At 36.4% G+C, this 15,701-nt stretch overlaps 4 protein-coding genes across 5 annotated transcripts; 2 read left to right on the top strand and 2 right to left on the bottom strand.

Moving 5' to 3' along the window:
• Nucleotides 1–433: 433 nt before the first annotated feature.
• FH (frataxin-like protein) lies at nt 434–9,547 on the top strand (the record flags this gene model as incomplete). The annotated part of the gene is made up of 5 exons (XM_088220548.1): nt 434–660; nt 7,230–7,302; nt 7,571–7,618; nt 7,702–7,796; nt 8,863–9,547. Coding segments are annotated over 5 exons (573 nt in total), but the record flags the coding sequence as incomplete, so codon positions are not given.
• A 468-nt stretch (nt 9,548–10,015) lies between these two features.
• On the bottom strand, nt 10,016–11,981 carry LOC110821005 (RNI-like superfamily protein). 2 transcript variants are annotated; one of them, XM_022050662.2, is made up of 2 exons: nt 11,351–11,981; nt 10,016–11,200 (listed from the first exon to the last, which is right to left on the bottom strand). In XM_022050662.2, exons 1-2 carry the CDS (start codon nt 11,922–11,924, stop codon nt 10,200–10,202), a joined length of 1,575 nt encoding a protein of 524 aa, XP_021906354.2. In that variant the 5' UTR covers nt 11,925–11,981; the 3' UTR covers nt 10,016–10,199. The 2 variants fall into 2 exon arrangements, with proteins under 2 accessions (XP_021906354.2, XP_088077110.1); XM_088220984.1 differs by having other exon boundaries at nt 10,016–11,981.
• Nucleotides 11,982–12,290: 309 nt separating this feature from the next.
• LOC148266097 (uncharacterized) lies at nt 12,291–12,893 on the top strand. The gene has a single exon (XM_088220546.1). The coding sequence runs from the start codon at nt 12,291–12,293 to the stop codon at nt 12,891–12,893; it is 603 nt and encodes a 200-aa protein (XP_088076672.1).
• Nucleotides 12,894–13,587: 694 nt separating this feature from the next.
• LOC148266096 (uncharacterized) lies at nt 13,588–15,341 on the bottom strand. The gene has a single exon (XM_088220983.1). It carries the CDS (start codon nt 15,193–15,195, stop codon nt 13,828–13,830), a length of 1,368 nt encoding a protein of 455 aa, XP_088077109.1. The 5' UTR covers nt 15,196–15,341; the 3' UTR covers nt 13,588–13,827.
• Between the last annotated feature and the right edge of the window lie 360 nt (nt 15,342–15,701).

Below are 15,701 nucleotides of genomic sequence, written 5' to 3'. Positions count from 1 at the left end.
TGGTGGGATTTAGGTGGGTGGGTGGGAAGAGAATTCATAAAGGTGAGTTGTACTTCAGAGATTTTCAAAGTTTTAATTTTTAACTATATCAATTAATTAAGTTTGATGACCTCTATATAATGACTATTCTTTTATGTATGAATATAAATTATAACATGGTAAACACTTTGGTAATAGTTGCTCCAAAACAGTTCAATTAAGTTCTACATTCGCATCTAATTGGTGGATTATAATGGTTGATCTGATTCAAAGTAATCGTAATCAAGAGAATTAATTAATTATTTTTTCACACTGAAAAACTATTGTGTTTTTATCACAATGAAAGATTTGTGTAAGTTATAAATCCTACTGTGAGAAGACAAAGAAGAAAAAAATCTAATTGAACCCATTTCACCGAAACTCATTTTCAAGCCCAAAGCCCTGGGGGCCATAACAGTTCAGGTTAACCAGGGAAGAAGACAAGGGTTCGCCTCTGAATTCTGATCGGGACTTCGGAGACAGAGACCGAAGCAGACGAGCTGCGGAAACAGAGTCCATTGAGTCGACAAAGGCAGAGAAAGCGTTAAGCAGAAGTCTGCATTTTTACCATACGAAGAGGTCGACTTGGGGAAAGCAAAGAGAAGAACCGATAGGAAAAATTGGGCATTCGGGTTTGAAAAGGTGAGAAGAGGGAGAGAAATCTCTATATGGTGATGTTCGTTTCCTCTTGAATAGCTCAGCGTATGTCAACAAGCTTACCTTCCACTTTCTAGTATTTCTTTTTTGATTATCTGGTCGGAATTGGATAATTTAAACTAAAACAACTTTGGTTTCCTTTGTTTGGTAATCAACTGTTTGTAGAAAGGCCTCATGACTTTTGGGTGCTCACTAGGCTTTTTGATGCATGAATGTATAGAAAAAGTAGTATATTATCATGTTAATCTTTCGGTTTTCTGTCTAGGTTGTATTTGCAGGATTAGATTTGAACCAACCATATAAGAGTAGTATTATCTTTTTGAATTCACTGGCCCTGCGGGTTCCCGCTACCACCCTGAAAGAGGGTGGTTGAACGGCGGTTAGGTATGCAGTGTGAAGGGTATCCAGGCGGGCTCCCGGCACTCCAAAGCCTTAGTTCATTAGACCCCTCCTTGGACTCGCTGGCCTGGCAGGTCCCCGCTACCACCCTGGAAGAGGGTGGCTGAACGGTGGTTAGGTATGCAGTGTGAAGGGTATCCAGGCGGGCTCCTGGCACTGCAAAGCCTTAGTTCATAAAACCCCTAAACTACTAATCGTCGGTGTCTCGCACGTCTGTTAAACCTTGTCTGAGAGTAGAAATATACAAGGCCTTTAAGAAAAAGAAAGAAGGTGACATGTAAATTTTTTGTAAATGGGTGATGATCCCTTAGCGCATCACATTAATACATCTTCCCTTCTTTTATTTTTTTTATAAAAAGAGTAGTATTATCTTTTCGTATGCTTTCATTGTGAAATTGCCTGTGGGATTTTATTTTTGAATCATATGTGGAGAAACTGAATGATTAGTATCCGTGGAGTGGTTTTGATTTACATCTGAGAGAAGAGGAAACTAATGCAAGAGGATGCTACACTTGTGCCTGAAACTGGATAACAGTTGTGATAAGGGATTTCTATTTCTAATTTTCCTGCATTTTCTTATTTATTATTTCATGAAATATTGGTGTATTTGTGTTTCTGTTTATTCAGTGGTTTATTTCAGTGTTATTTTCGGTTGTATGACTGTAGAAGAACTGGATAAAAATGAAGATGAAGAAAACTAAAAATAACATAAGATTACAGTATACAAAAACAATCTCATAGTTATTCCAAAGAACTGCTTGTGGGGCAGTTAATTCTGCGGTTGATGATAAAACTTCTTTTGAGTTCAGAAATGGTTTTAGTAGAATTTGTTCGACAAATCTAGGGTTTCTTCTAAACACCGTGGAGCCCTTAAAATTCTGTTCACACTAGGGAGGAAAGGAAGAAAAGTTGTTAAAAGGTCTAGTCCTCTCTTATATTATCCTATTTTTAGACCCATAACCTGACCCTTACGTAGCCAACATGACACTTTTTTTTGTTGCATCTGTTTGTTATTTTATTTTTTTCTTGTATTCTGACTAGAAATGAAAATTCTTTCAAGCTCTTCATCATCATGTCAGCTCTTATCTATGCTGGTGTTTCTCTCAAAATTATTCTATTTTTGAGATAATTTTCTATTAAGTTCTTGGTTTCCTGCTGCTGGCTGCTTTGCTTCTCAGAGTTTCTATTAGGTTTTCCTATCTATGGTTGAGGTTTTCTATCCAAACCAACTGTTGCTCTTATTTTTGGGGTGTTCCATTTCAGTTTAGCTTGTTTTAGATTGCAGTACATGCGTAGAATGTCAGTTTGGTTTTTATTTGGATTTTAAGGAAGATTGATATGTATACTCTTTACTTTTCTGAAAATAATAATAATAATAATAATAATAATAATAATAATGATGATGATGATTATGACCATAAAACCTTCAAATTTCAACTTGAATTTTAATTGGTTGTATTAGTTAATATGCAACGGGTCTTACAACTGTAGCTGTATGCATCCTTTGTATTGGGCTGAGAATGTAGTTACTTTTTTAACTACTTCAACCCATTATTGAACAAGAGGTCTAATGTTTTGTTGTTTACCAGTTCACGGTGGTTTTTGCCCTGTGCTTTCTCTCCTTCCCTATGACGTCCAAGTTGCTTCCACTGAGAAGGTTCTCCAGGCTCCTAAACTCTCCTCCTTTTCTATCTTTGATTCATGTCTTACCTCCCTCACCTACTCGTCTACTACAGTTCCCTGGTTCCTCCTGGGGGATTCCTTGGTCTCCTTGTTCCCATGATTATAGAAACTTCTGCTCTCCCTCCACCGATCTCGGTGATCGTTCACATAGCCCCACGGCCATTGACTACCGGTATGCTAATTCTCTCCGTTTTCTCATTTACTTGTGGCTGATATATGGGATTCCTTGTATTTTCTTCATATGAAATAAGGAAGTTTATGTTTAGTTGTCAAAAATTCTGTTGGAAGAGAAAGAAAAGAAATTTATTTTGTTGATTTAATTGTTGCATTGATTTAGTTAATTACATAGAAATTGATAAGCTGACTATATGATTTTGGACTTAGAGGATAGTGTTTCACATGACAAAATGATGTGATATGGAACCCAAGATCAATTAATGTGATCAGTAACTCACACAATTTCATTTAAAAGTATAAAAGAAATTTATCATATAAAAACTTTTACTACTTAATACACTATCAAGAATGATAAAAACTAACGTCAATAGAAATGAAATAAATAAAATGGAAAAATGCCATAAGGTCGTATCTTAATAAGTAAATCTACTCCTTACTCAATAAGATGGTAGAAAAACCTTTCTTTAAAAGAAATACTCTTAATATTATTGAAATAATTTCCGAATACTTTACAATGAAGATTTGGAGACTTATTTATAAGCTGAGCCAAGTAAATAAAAAAGAAAATAAAATCTCTTAATTTAATTTGTAATTATGTAGGAAATAAATTAAAAATTAAAAATTAAAAACTAATTTTCTATATAAGATAGATTTAGTATTCTCTTTTAATTAAAAGAGATTGTAGCCTAATTAAGAGGGGGAGACATAGAAATAAATTAAAAATTAAAAGCTAATTTCCTAGATAAGATAAATTTAGTTTTCCCTTTTAATTAAAAGAGATTGTGGTCAAATTAATGGGGAGACATATAGAAATTTAAGGCTGGCCATAAGATCTCCTTTTTAGCCTATTTCCTCCTCTTTTTTTGGATTGAATCTTCTCTTTATGGTTCATATCCATGCTCACATCATCCCCTCTCCCTTAAAAAACGATTCATCCTCGAATCGGACACTTCTTATGCAGGGGTTTCACCAATTCTGTTTTTTTTATAGAAAATGTCATACAAAACAACATTGTTAAATAAAGAAGGTTTGAGGTGAGTTAATAATTTTTTCTTAAAAGATGGCATCCTTAGCTCTTGTTTCATAGAGTAACATTCTCTTTTCATGTTGCTTAATTCTTTATTTTTTTCATTCTTTATGGAGTTTTTGAGTTGCTGCTGATATTTGAATACCTCCTCAGGTGATACCGGTACAAGTTTAAAATTTTGACCACTCATGCTAAAGGAATAATGATTCCTATAGCCATCATAAGTTGCACACTTATCGTACTGGTAAGGTCTTCCAAGTAGGATTTTTATCAGTGTATCGCCCAATAGAAAAGGAAACTAATACCTACTTTGTCACTTTCATCTCTCCACAATTAGTCAACCACTGCAACTTGTAAGAGTAAAGATGATGCGTGTATGTCAACCCAAGTTTATCAACTAGAATAGTACTAGCAACGTTGGTGTAACTACCCCCATCTATAATGAGATTACATATCTTCCCATTTATAAAGCAATAAGTGTGAAAGATATTCTCTTTCTGGTTACTTTCTTCCGGCTTGACTTGGACATTCAGAACTCTCCGGATAATGAAAGCTTCCCCCTGAGCTAGATATTCAACATTTTGCTCAACATCCTCCAGTGGTGGCATGTTATTACTATCTTCGCTCTCGCAATCACTAGCATTATCAATTCCACCGTCATTTTTCAGTAGCATGATTTTCTTATTTGGGCATTGAGAAACTGTATGTCTGCTTCCGAGACACCTAAAACATTTAATTGTACTATGTTTTTGAGATGAGTTAGGTGTCATACATTTTGTATCTAGTAGTGCAGACTTTTCCTTCTTCTCGTATGCTCTCTTGTTTTCTTCTTTTTTGGGCCATTTTGAGCCGTAGTAGGGGTGACATATGATGTACCCCTCCTTTTGTACTTGAGTTGTCTCTCAATTTTCATGGCCATGTATATCTTGTTTTCTACCTCCATATAGTGCTGTAATTCCACCATGTTGGCGATGTCTCTGTTGTGACCTCCAAGGAATCTCGCCATGGTTGCTTCGGGATCTTCTTCTATATTGGCCTTGATCATGACCATTTCCATCTCCTTGTGATAGTTCTCAACGGACATAAACCCTTGCGTTAAGCGCTGTAACTTTTGAGACGAACCTTTTTTGCATGATTGCTTTCATCTCTCTCCAAGAGGATATTGTTCGATTTCTATTATGCCGTCTAGTGAGGAGTAGTTGATCCCACCACACTAGGTATAGTCAGTGAACTCTACCATTGCGAGTTTGATCTTCTTTTCTTCGTGGTAGTTATGACAATTAAAGATTAGTTCTACCTTCCTCTCCCACTCCAAGTATGCTTCAGCATCATTTCTATCATTGAAAGGTGGTATTCTTATCTTGATGGAGCTGATATTACTATCCCTCATTTCTTCTCTCCTCTCCACCCTATCTTCCTCCTCATCATTACAGGATCCGACCTCATTTTCAGGATGTTGAATTCTAGGCCACCTTGTATTAGGGGTCCTGTGTCTTGCCTCACTTCGACCACTACTCAAGTTATCTACCTCTTGACTAAGCCGTGCCAATTTTGCATGCATAGCCTCCATAGGGAGCATTATGTTGGTAGGACTTTGATGCTCACTTGATATTTTAAGAAGATTTCCTGCAAAAGGGTTACTAAAAAAAAAATTTAGGTAAGAGTGTGTGAGATTATTGGAGGATAAAAGTCAAGTGAGCGAAATACAAGAGAATTAGTAAAAAAAAAATTTACCTTTTACCTTTCTATCTCCCAGCCTCAAATTGAGTGCCGGATAGATTATTTTGAATCAAAGTATTCTCAAGTATTGTTTTAAGATATCGTAAGAAGTCTTATAGAACAAATCCCGTGCCAATACTAGAAGCACGAATGTAATACACAAAGGAAGAGGTAGTGTGTTATCAATTACACTAAGCTTTAAGATGCAATGTAGATGTTTAGATGTATCAGAGAACTAAAGTTTAGAACAATAAAAGAAACTGAGAGTCGAAAAAAAAATTGACGTTTTATAGAAGATGTAGGGATTTGGTATTGTTCCAAAGAGAAATCCAAAAGATATTCTTACCAATCTATTCCTGATGTATGTTACGTTTTATATAAAAAAAATGTAGCGTTTAATGAACTATGTAAGTGTGAATACACGTGGTTGTAAAAAAAAATTGTAAAATAAAAGGAGCTTTTGCCTTATGAAGAGGTGGTTCTTAAACCGTTTCAAGGAAGGATGGTTGAGTACCAAAAAGATAAGTACTTTCCCGATAGGATTTCTTTCCTTTGTTTCCTTTCTTTCCTCTCTTCTTTTTTTTTTAATTTTTTTTTTCTCTTTTTTTTTTTGCACCGGAAACAAAACTGCAAAAAAAGTAGATAAAAAAAAATGATACCCAACAATGATTTTATCAAGCCAAGAAAGCATCAATTGACTTTATGTCTTGCTTGAATCAATGTATGAGATGATCTTTTTTTTGAGTAGATGAACAAAAAAATAAATAAATAAATAAACAGTACAAGAATTTAAAAGTACAAAAGTAAAAGATAGTAGGTCTAGATGAAGCTAAAACTCTAATACCAAATGATGCGGAATCCAGGATCAACTAATGTGATCAGGAACTTATACAATTTCATTTAAAGACATAAAAGAAATTGATCCTATAGAAATCCTTACTACTTAATCTAATATCAAGAATGATAGGAAATAAAGTAATTGGAAATGAAAGAAATAGAATGGAAAAACACTACAAGATCGTACTTTGATGGGTAGGTCCATTATTTACTCAATAAGATGGTAGAAGAACTTCTCTTGAAAAAAAATACTCTTAATATTATTGAAATAATTTTTAAATGCCTTACAATGAAAACTTTGAGACTTGTTTATAGGTTAAGCCAAGTAAATAAAAAGGAAAATAAAATTTCTTAATTTAATTCGTAATTACATAAGAAATAAATTAAAAATTAAAATTAAAACTAATTTCTTAAGTAAGATAGATTTTGTATTCCCTTTTAATTAAAAGTGATTGTGGCCAAATTAAGAGAGGAGATATATGGAAATAAATTAAAAATTAAAAACTAATTTCCTAGTTAAGATAAATTTAGCATTCTTTTTTAATTAAAAGAGATTGTGGTCAAATTAATGGGGAGACATATGGAAATTTAAGACCGGTTATAAGATCTCCTTTTGGCCTATTTCCTTCTCTTTCTTTGGATTGGGCCTTCTCTTTATGGTTCATGTCCATATTCACATCGTGATGGTTTCTAATGATTAATATGCATACAGTTCTCTTCTGCAGGAGGATGAGTTTCACAGGCTAGCCAATTCTACAATCCATGACCTACAAGAGAAATTTGAGGTAAAATTAATTATTTCTGAAAACTTATTCTGGGAATCAGCCAATTTTTCTAGATGTTGTGGTTCTTTTTTTGTTGAGTGGATGAGTGGGTTTTTTCTACTTTTTTCTTTGTAAAAGGGGAATGTGCATCATTGTTTACATTATCTTAAGCAGCCTTTATTAAAAGTTTATGATCTCAATTTTAATTAGTGATATATTCTTTTGAGATATTATGATTTCATTTGTTTCTAACTGGAAAGTCTGATTCTCTATCTTGGGTGCATCTCAGGAATATGGTGACACTGTCCAAATCGATGGCTTTGATGTTGATTATGGGGTGAGAGAGGTTCATTTGATAATTACTATCATAAATAAAATATTCTGATGCTCTAGTATAATTTTTTGTTTCTTGTGCTGCAGAATGAGGTTTTGACCCTTAAACTTGGCGCTTTAGGGACCTATGTGTTGAACAAACAGACTCCAAATAGGCAAATTTGGTTGTCTTCCCCATTGAGGTAAAAAATAATGCTATCGTGTGTTTTCTTCAGCTGTGATTTTGTACTTTTAACTGTTGAACTGCCTTGATACTGCACGTATTAGTCGAAGATGTGACTGAATAAAGTTTGAGAAACCTGCTTTGAGTTTTGTACATATATGCATTGTTTGAAGATTGAATGATTCCATGCGAATGAATTGTTGCAGAGATATGCAGATTAATGGGGAGGCTCTTTTTATACATTTTAAAATTCTTGCACTTAGCAAGATTTGAAGTTGAGTCTCCCTGTTGGGAGGGCAAGAGATAACCAATGATCTGCACCCTTGGTTGGTATGCAGTTCATTAAAAGAAAAGCAAAGCCTTGCTTCCCTCTCTCTCTCTCTTTCTCTCTCTTCCTTCTTGGGGAAAAATATCTTGAAGTAATACGGGGTTTTTGGTCTCTGTTCCACTTTTACTGTCTTTAGCTTTCCTTACACAAATAAAAATATATTATACTTAATCGTCAATTTGTAGTTAGATTTTCATATTGGGTGAATAAAGTTTGGCAAACTGTTTTTATGCTTTAGTACATACAATTTTGAAGATTAGATGGTTCTACGTGAATGAATAGATGGGATCATCAAGAGAAAAGCAAAACATGCTTTGCTTGGAATCAATTTGACTACTCGCTTCGACCAGGGTTCTGGTTTTCATTTTTTTAGAAATAAAGATATCATACTTGATCATCAATTTGTGATTAGATTGTCAAAATTACTAGCTTTTTGGAACTTTCCAAGACTAGGAATCCATCCTAGGGTTCATGGTTATTTGTTGCATAGAATAAATACCAGCATTAACAAACTACATCTAATTCGTAACATGTATTGGTGCTCTATGAGGTTTTAGTTAACACAACCACGCTTTAGTATTGGATGAGTGGTATGGGTTTAATTTTGCTCATATTCGATACAATCAACTTTTGTCAAGAAAATCTAGATCCTGAAAAGAACGCATGAAAATTCATGTATAGTTGGCATTCATCTCAGCAACATTGTTGATTTTTGGTGCATCTCTATTGAGTTTTTTGAATGTTGCTTTTGATGCAGTGGGCCGTCTAGATTTGATTGGGATCAGAATTTGCAAGCCTGGGTTTATCGCCGAACAAAAGCAAATTTGTTGGAGCTTTTGGAAAGTGAAGTTGAGAAATTGTGTGGCAAACCTATCAATCTTGCATAATAGTGTTGCCAGTTCTCTGGTGTTGCAGGGAATTTATGTTGGGATTTACACCGATTTCAAGTGGAATCTTTGCTCGCATGTCTTTCATGAATGCAAAGCTATATATGATTAGAAAGTAAGCTTAAAATACAGTTCAAGGTTTTATGTTTTATGATACTTGTAAATCTTTTCCTCCTAGTTGATTACTTCTTGTCTGTTCTTTTTTTCCTTTTTTTTTCCCCTTGTAACAAAAAAAGAAACAAGAAGATACTGAAAATGGAAAATTATGTCATAGACATGGTGTGTGTATATAAAATATGGAGGTTGGGATATCTTCAACGACTGGCAAATTTGAGCAAAGGGTTCTTAAAAGATGTTTTGTGGGGGCAATAAGTCTGTTAATAATTATTGCCCCAGTAGTCACCACTTTGGCACTCACCATCCCATCTTCAAGCTCAAGGGGTCGGAAATTACGATAGAATCCCAAGGACTTGGAACATCGGATTCGGGAAAGTCTCGAAACAAATTGTTATTCTTCCATATTCGTTAAATAATATATACATTTTTAATTTTTTATATTTTAATGTGAATTCCGCCATATATATGAACATATATATATATATATATAATAGTGTTAAAATTAATTCAAACTTACTAATTTGATTAATTTATTATTGATCGGTTCAATTAATTATATTGGTCGCAACATACATGTACACTTAAATGCATATATTATATTATGTATGAATATTTTGGAACTACCAACAGTGATTTTTCAAATAACTTGTTGGGTTCGGGCAACCTCAGAAAACAAAAAGAAAATTGTTGGGTTTAAGGTAGAATTATTATTTTTGGCTATATATATAGATGTGCCTGCAAAACAGGGAATTGCGAGCTATATATACATATAAGGGAGTCGAAGCTATGAGCAGAGAATTGCAAGCTATGAACAGTACATAGATTTCGTATGAACGTAGAAAAAGAAGCCTTGTTTTTGTAAGAACATCCACCAATAAGAAGTTCTCCAATGAATTTATCCCAAAAAAAATAAAGCTTTATGCTAATTGCAATTTTGAATTATTATTATTCCGTGAACTTGAGATACAAGAGTTATGCAGAGAAATTGCAAATAGAAACAAACATTAAGGTTCAAGAGTTTCACCAAAAATGAAAGAATACTTCGAGTCACAAGAATTGACAAGGTAGTCCCATTTGGGGTTTTTGAAAACTAGCCATCACAGACTAGACAGCCATGGTTCAAGAAGAAGCTCCTTTGGTTTTCAGTGGGAACAAAGCCAGATGGTGGAATTATTTTCCTGAGTGATGGCCTTGAAAAAACCATCCAAGCTACAATGTCAATACTGACATTAGAACACCATTTCAAGTTTATCTCCCTTAGTGCTCTGCAAGTTTCTACCAATTCCTTCACCCCTCTGTCTGTCACATAAAAACAACCTTCCAAATCCAAATGCACCAACCCAGAACATCCTTTTCCTATCACTACCAATGTCTCATCATCAATTCCTGTTCCTTGTGCTTTCAAAACCTCTAGCCTTGCAAATGAAAAGTCTATATCAAGATTCTTTATCTCCCCCCCACATCTGCTAAAATCCAGATTCCTAAGCTTAAAACAATTCTTCATTATTTCAACTATACCTTCTTCTGTAATACCTGAACAATGGCTAACACCTAGCACTTGTAAATGGGGACAAGCATACGCAACTTTTTTTATGAATTCATCATCCAAACTATAATTCCCATCCAAAAGAAGAGATTTCACTCGGTAATTCTTCACAACTTCCATACTAAATTCTTCCACCCCAAGATTTGTATTCTTCATTTCGATATCATTTAGCAGGGGACAGTTTTTGAGAATAGCAAAGAATGCCGAGTTGGTTAACTTAGAACATGAGCTAAGATTTATAAACGTTAAATCGTGAAGAAAGTAGCTCAACAAAATTAATGAATCATCAGTCAGGAAGTTTGCTCCTTCAAGATCCAAGTACAGAAGAGACTGGTATTTAGACAACAAAGTTGAAATTCCTACTAACGTGAAACAACAGCAATGAGAGAGCAGAAGCTTCTTCAGCGGAAGGCCAGCCTCCGCAATCAAGCAGAGCAACTGATCGGAGATGGAGGAATTAGAGAGATCAAGTTCACGCAAACCTCTAGCAAACTGAAAGGATTCTTCAAACCACGACTCACTGGTAGGAATTCCAATTCCATCCACTGAAATAGATTCCAGGTTTTGACTATGACGCATGACAAAACTAATACCATAATGAGTAATGAAATCACAGTCATGAATTGTGATAGCTCTCAGTAACAGGCAATTTTGGGACAAATTAATGAGGGATTTATCGGTAATGAAATGATTACCAGAAAGATTAATTTTGCGCAATCCTCTGAGCTTCTTCGACAAAGCTAGAATCCCAGAATCAGTAACGAAACTCGAAACTGACGTCGAATGCAAATACATGTTTCGGAAATAAAAACTGTGGCCACTCTCTGGATAGCTTATGTCGATCTCTTCAAGAGAAGGGAATGAATTGCCAATCACTATCAGATCGCTGTCCTTCAAAGATGAAGTGATGGAGCAATTCAATTCCCTCAAATTCTTCATCCTTGAGCCCAATTCTCGAAAACCTAGTGCTGGAAAAGTTCTCTGATTACAGAGAGTAAGCGATTGGAGATCCAAACGAGATCGTGAAATCTGAGAGAGAATAGAATCTAGATCTCCATGGAATTGAGGGATGACAATTTTCTTGAGATTATGGAATCTGTGGAGAATCACGGAGAGGTAGGGAACTGTTTGGGGAGTGATAGAGAGAGTGTGGCGGACGCTGTTGGAGACGGCGAGGAACGAAGTGCAGACTAAAGAAAGGGATTCCAAGTGACAGAGGTGATGGAGGGATTCAAAGATCAATTCCCAGCATTCCTCCGGCAAATTCATCGCGAAATACAGAGGTTTGCTGCAACGGGGCTTTTACTTCGAATTTCAAATTTCACATTAAATAGGTAAAGGATTAAATATTTAATAAAAGATTTTTGATTTTTCGGCTATATACGGCGTCGTTTAACAGAAAGGGCAACAAATTGAAAATAGGAAACATCACAAATTAGTAAATTACCTTTCCCGAAGCGGTTTTATTTGCTAGAATCTCATTACTTTCCTATTCTGCTTGAATCCGAGTTCAAATAGAAATCTTAAACCCAGTATAAAACAGAAGCTACCCGCTTCAACCATTCACCAATTTTCTTCAACTCTCTTCTCTTCATCATTAACAGATATAATTCTCTTTTTCTCAAGATTAAAATCATGGAGACGGGAATATCTTCAACGACTGAAAAATCCAATCGAAGGTTAATCAAAATATGGTGTCTACTGATAATAATTTTCTTAATAATTGTTGCCGCAGTCATCACCAGTTTAGCACTCACCATCTTCAAGCTCAGAGACCCAGAAATTACATTACAGCCTCAAGGACTAGAGAACATCGATTTCAGTAGTGTCTTCAACCCAAATGCGACGTCCTTTAATCAAACAATGGTTACAGTGATCACCATCCATAATTTCAACTACGGTAGTTTTACGTTCCAAAACACGACGGCGTTTGTGAATTACCGTGGAGATGCTGTGGCGGAGGTTCCGATTCCGAAACAGGCAGTATCGAGTCGTGGAATGATTAATATTACGACGCCAGGGAATTTCGATATAGAAAAGATGGTGGCGAGTTCGTCTTTCTTCAACGATGTGGTAGTTCGAAGCTTCAATTTTACGTCAGGAGTCACGTTGCATGGCAAAGTGAAAGTAATTAAGATCTTGAAGTTGCGTGCGATTTCAATTAGCACGTGTAATATTTCTTATTTTCTTGATACTCAAAATGTTCAGTCGAAATGTAAGTCTAAACTCAAATTGTAATTCTTGTATATTTGCATTAATTTGTCCTTGTTCATCTGGCTAATTAATTACAATGATCTACTATAAATACTGACGTCTCTCTCTCTCTATATATATATATAAATATACATATGTATATATATGTTTATTTAAACATTTTAAAAGTATGGAGCATTAGTTTTTTCAATTGATTTGTTGGGTTCAGGGTAGAATTATTATTTTGGCTGTACATATTTATATATATATATATATGTACCTGCAAAACAGAGAAGTACGAGCTATAAAATTGGCCTCAATAATTACTAATGATTTTTTATTAAATTTTTATTTATTTTATTTGTATTTATAGTTAAGATCTGTTGATTAATAAGAGTTACTGGACGGATGATCAAGAGAACTGAGTTCTTAAAGTATTGAGATTTGACCCCCAAAGTACATTTACGGCGTCGTTTAGAGAAAAAGGAAAACAGAATTAATTAGCTTCCTTATTAGAACTTAAATCTATTTCCAATTAACTTACTTCAATGTACAGTTTTCTTCCAACTTTCTCGTTTTGGTCCCTTTTCAATATCAAAACTATGGAAATTAACTGAAAAATACGATTGAATGATCTCTTCAAGTGGCCTGAAATATCTATCGTCTGGTGACAAATAATTTTCTTACAATTACACTATATATCTCCATTATTTACTCTGTTTAGTTAGCTGAATCAGAATTCTTCTGGAATACATAAATAAATATTGGAGAACAAAAGCATGCAGAATACATATAAGCTACAAGAAGGACAATAAGAAAATTAAAACATCAAAATATCCACATTATTTGTTAATATGAATACTGTATGCTACGGGAACTAATTCATAGAGCTGGAGTCTGATTCATAAGCTGGAGGAGAATCAGATGATCGGGGAGGAAGCTGATCAGACGAACGAGACAGTGATTGTCGATGAGATAGTTACTGTCCCACCTGATGGACATCAAAACCATCAGGGGCATGAGTCTGATGTGGGTTCATGGAGATATCAGGAACCAGTGGGGGTGGCAAGAAAAGGTCTGGCACAGTTGGGGCTGATTCAACAGGAGGTGTAAACGTAAATGGCTCTTGATCAGGTGGAAACAATGGAAATTGCGGCGGTGAAGAAAAGATGGGAACAAGCGGTGGCAGATCTTGTTGAGGTGGTGGTAAAAACGTTGGTACAAGAGGCGGCGCTGGCGTGAACAAATCGATGGGTGGCGGCAGAAAAGTTGGGACTAGTGGTGGCGCCGGTGTGAGCTCAGGAGGTGGGAAGTCTGGTTCTAACGGTGGTGGTAGAAACGTCGGCACAAGAGGCGGCGCTGGCGAGAACAAATCAATGGGTGGCGGCAGAAAAGTGGGGACTAGTGGTGGCGCTGGTGTGAATTCAGGAGGTGGGAAATCTGGTTCTAATGGTGGCGGTAAAAATGTTGGAACTAGTGGCGGTGGGAATTCTGGTTGAGGGGATATTGGGAAGGGAGGGGGGTCGGAGAGCCATGGTATTGGTGGTTGTATGAATGGATCAGGCGGTGGTGGTGAAGGGACCAAGGGTGGTGGTGTTGGGAATATGAATGGAGGTGGGAGTATTACTGGTGGTGGTGGAGAAGGTACCAATGGGGGTGGTGGGGATGGTACCGGTGGCGGCGGTGATGGAACTAATGGTGGAGGAGATGGCGGCGGCGGAGACGGTGGTGGAGGCGAGGGGATAACCGGGGGAGGTGAGGAAGGTGGTGGAGGCGAGGGGACCAATGGAGGCGGTGAAGAAGGCGGAGGAGGTGAAGGCGAGGGTACTAATGGTGGGGGTGAAGGCGAGGGTACCAATGGTCGGGGTGAAGGCGAGGGTACCAATGGTGGGGGTGAAGGCGAGGGTACTAATGGTGGTGGAGAAGGGAAGAAAGGGAGCGGAGAAGGCACGAGTGGCGGTGGTTGTGACGGCGGTGTGGGTCTACGAGGGGGTGCGAGTGGGGGCGGCCGTGGGCGAGACGGTGGTGTGGGGAGGAAGGGGTTATCAGGCGAGGGAGAAGTAGGGAAAGGCCATTGACCACAGGTTCCAAACAAGTAAAGGAAAAAGGGGTCACATAGGGATGATGGTCTTCCGCTTCTTCCGCTTCTTCCGCTTCTTCCGCTTCCGCTTCCGCTTCTGCTTCTGCTTCTGCCTCTGCCTCTGCTTGAAGATGAAGATGGTGATCTTCTCTTCTGTGCGTCTTCTTTGCGTTCTCCTTGTTGATGGTGTTTGTGATTGGCTTCTGCAAGTGTTTGGGTGATGAGAAGCAGAGCAAAGAGAACTATAAGTATTATGTTTACTTTCATTTCTCAACGAGTCTTGATCATCTCTCTACTCCCAATGCATGCAACGACTGCTACTCAATTATATGCAAATATAAGTATACATTGTGTGTACGTATGTATGTATGATAACTATATATATAGTGTCTGTATATATGTTTAGTGTGTTACCGAGAAGGAAAGTAGTGGGGGGTTGTCAATAGATACATATATGCGTCAGAGTTGGAGGTGGTGGATTAAATGCGCACCGTTTTGGTTTAAGACGCAGTAAACAAGCAGAGATAGGAGTTATCCCGTTGCACGCATACATATAGATGTGGAGGACAACTTGGGTCCGAGTAAATATAGCATTTACTACCGTTATTATTTATTATTTAATTAATAAAATATATTATTTTTATTAAAAGAATTATTTATTTATTTATTTAAATTTTTAGTAAAAAAGGCTGTCCGAAATAATAGCCAATCCATATACCAAACTAACAATTTATTTTTTAAGTTAAATTAAATTAAAATTTTACATTTTTCTA

This window comes from Carica papaya, chromosome 5, assembly GCF_054855325.1.
Source record: "Carica papaya isolate Zhongbai chromosome 5, ASM5485532v1, whole genome shotgun sequence".
Classification (NCBI taxonomy): Eukaryota; Viridiplantae; Streptophyta; class Magnoliopsida; order Brassicales; family Caricaceae; genus Carica; species Carica papaya.
Note: the sequence above shows the minus strand (reverse complement) of the source record. Positions and strands in the feature narration are given on the sequence as shown.

Coding starts and splice junctions, on each gene's coding strand:
- LOC110821005 (XM_088220984.1), bottom strand. CDS start 11,924: ATGAATTTGCCGGAGGAATGCTGGGAATTGATCTTTGAATCCCTCCAT.
- LOC148266097 (XM_088220546.1), top strand. CDS start 12,291: ATGGAGACGGGAATATCTTCAACGACTGAAAAATCCAATCGAAGGTTA.
- LOC148266096 (XM_088220983.1), bottom strand. CDS start 15,195: ATGAAAGTAAACATAATACTTATAGTTCTCTTTGCTCTGCTTCTCATC.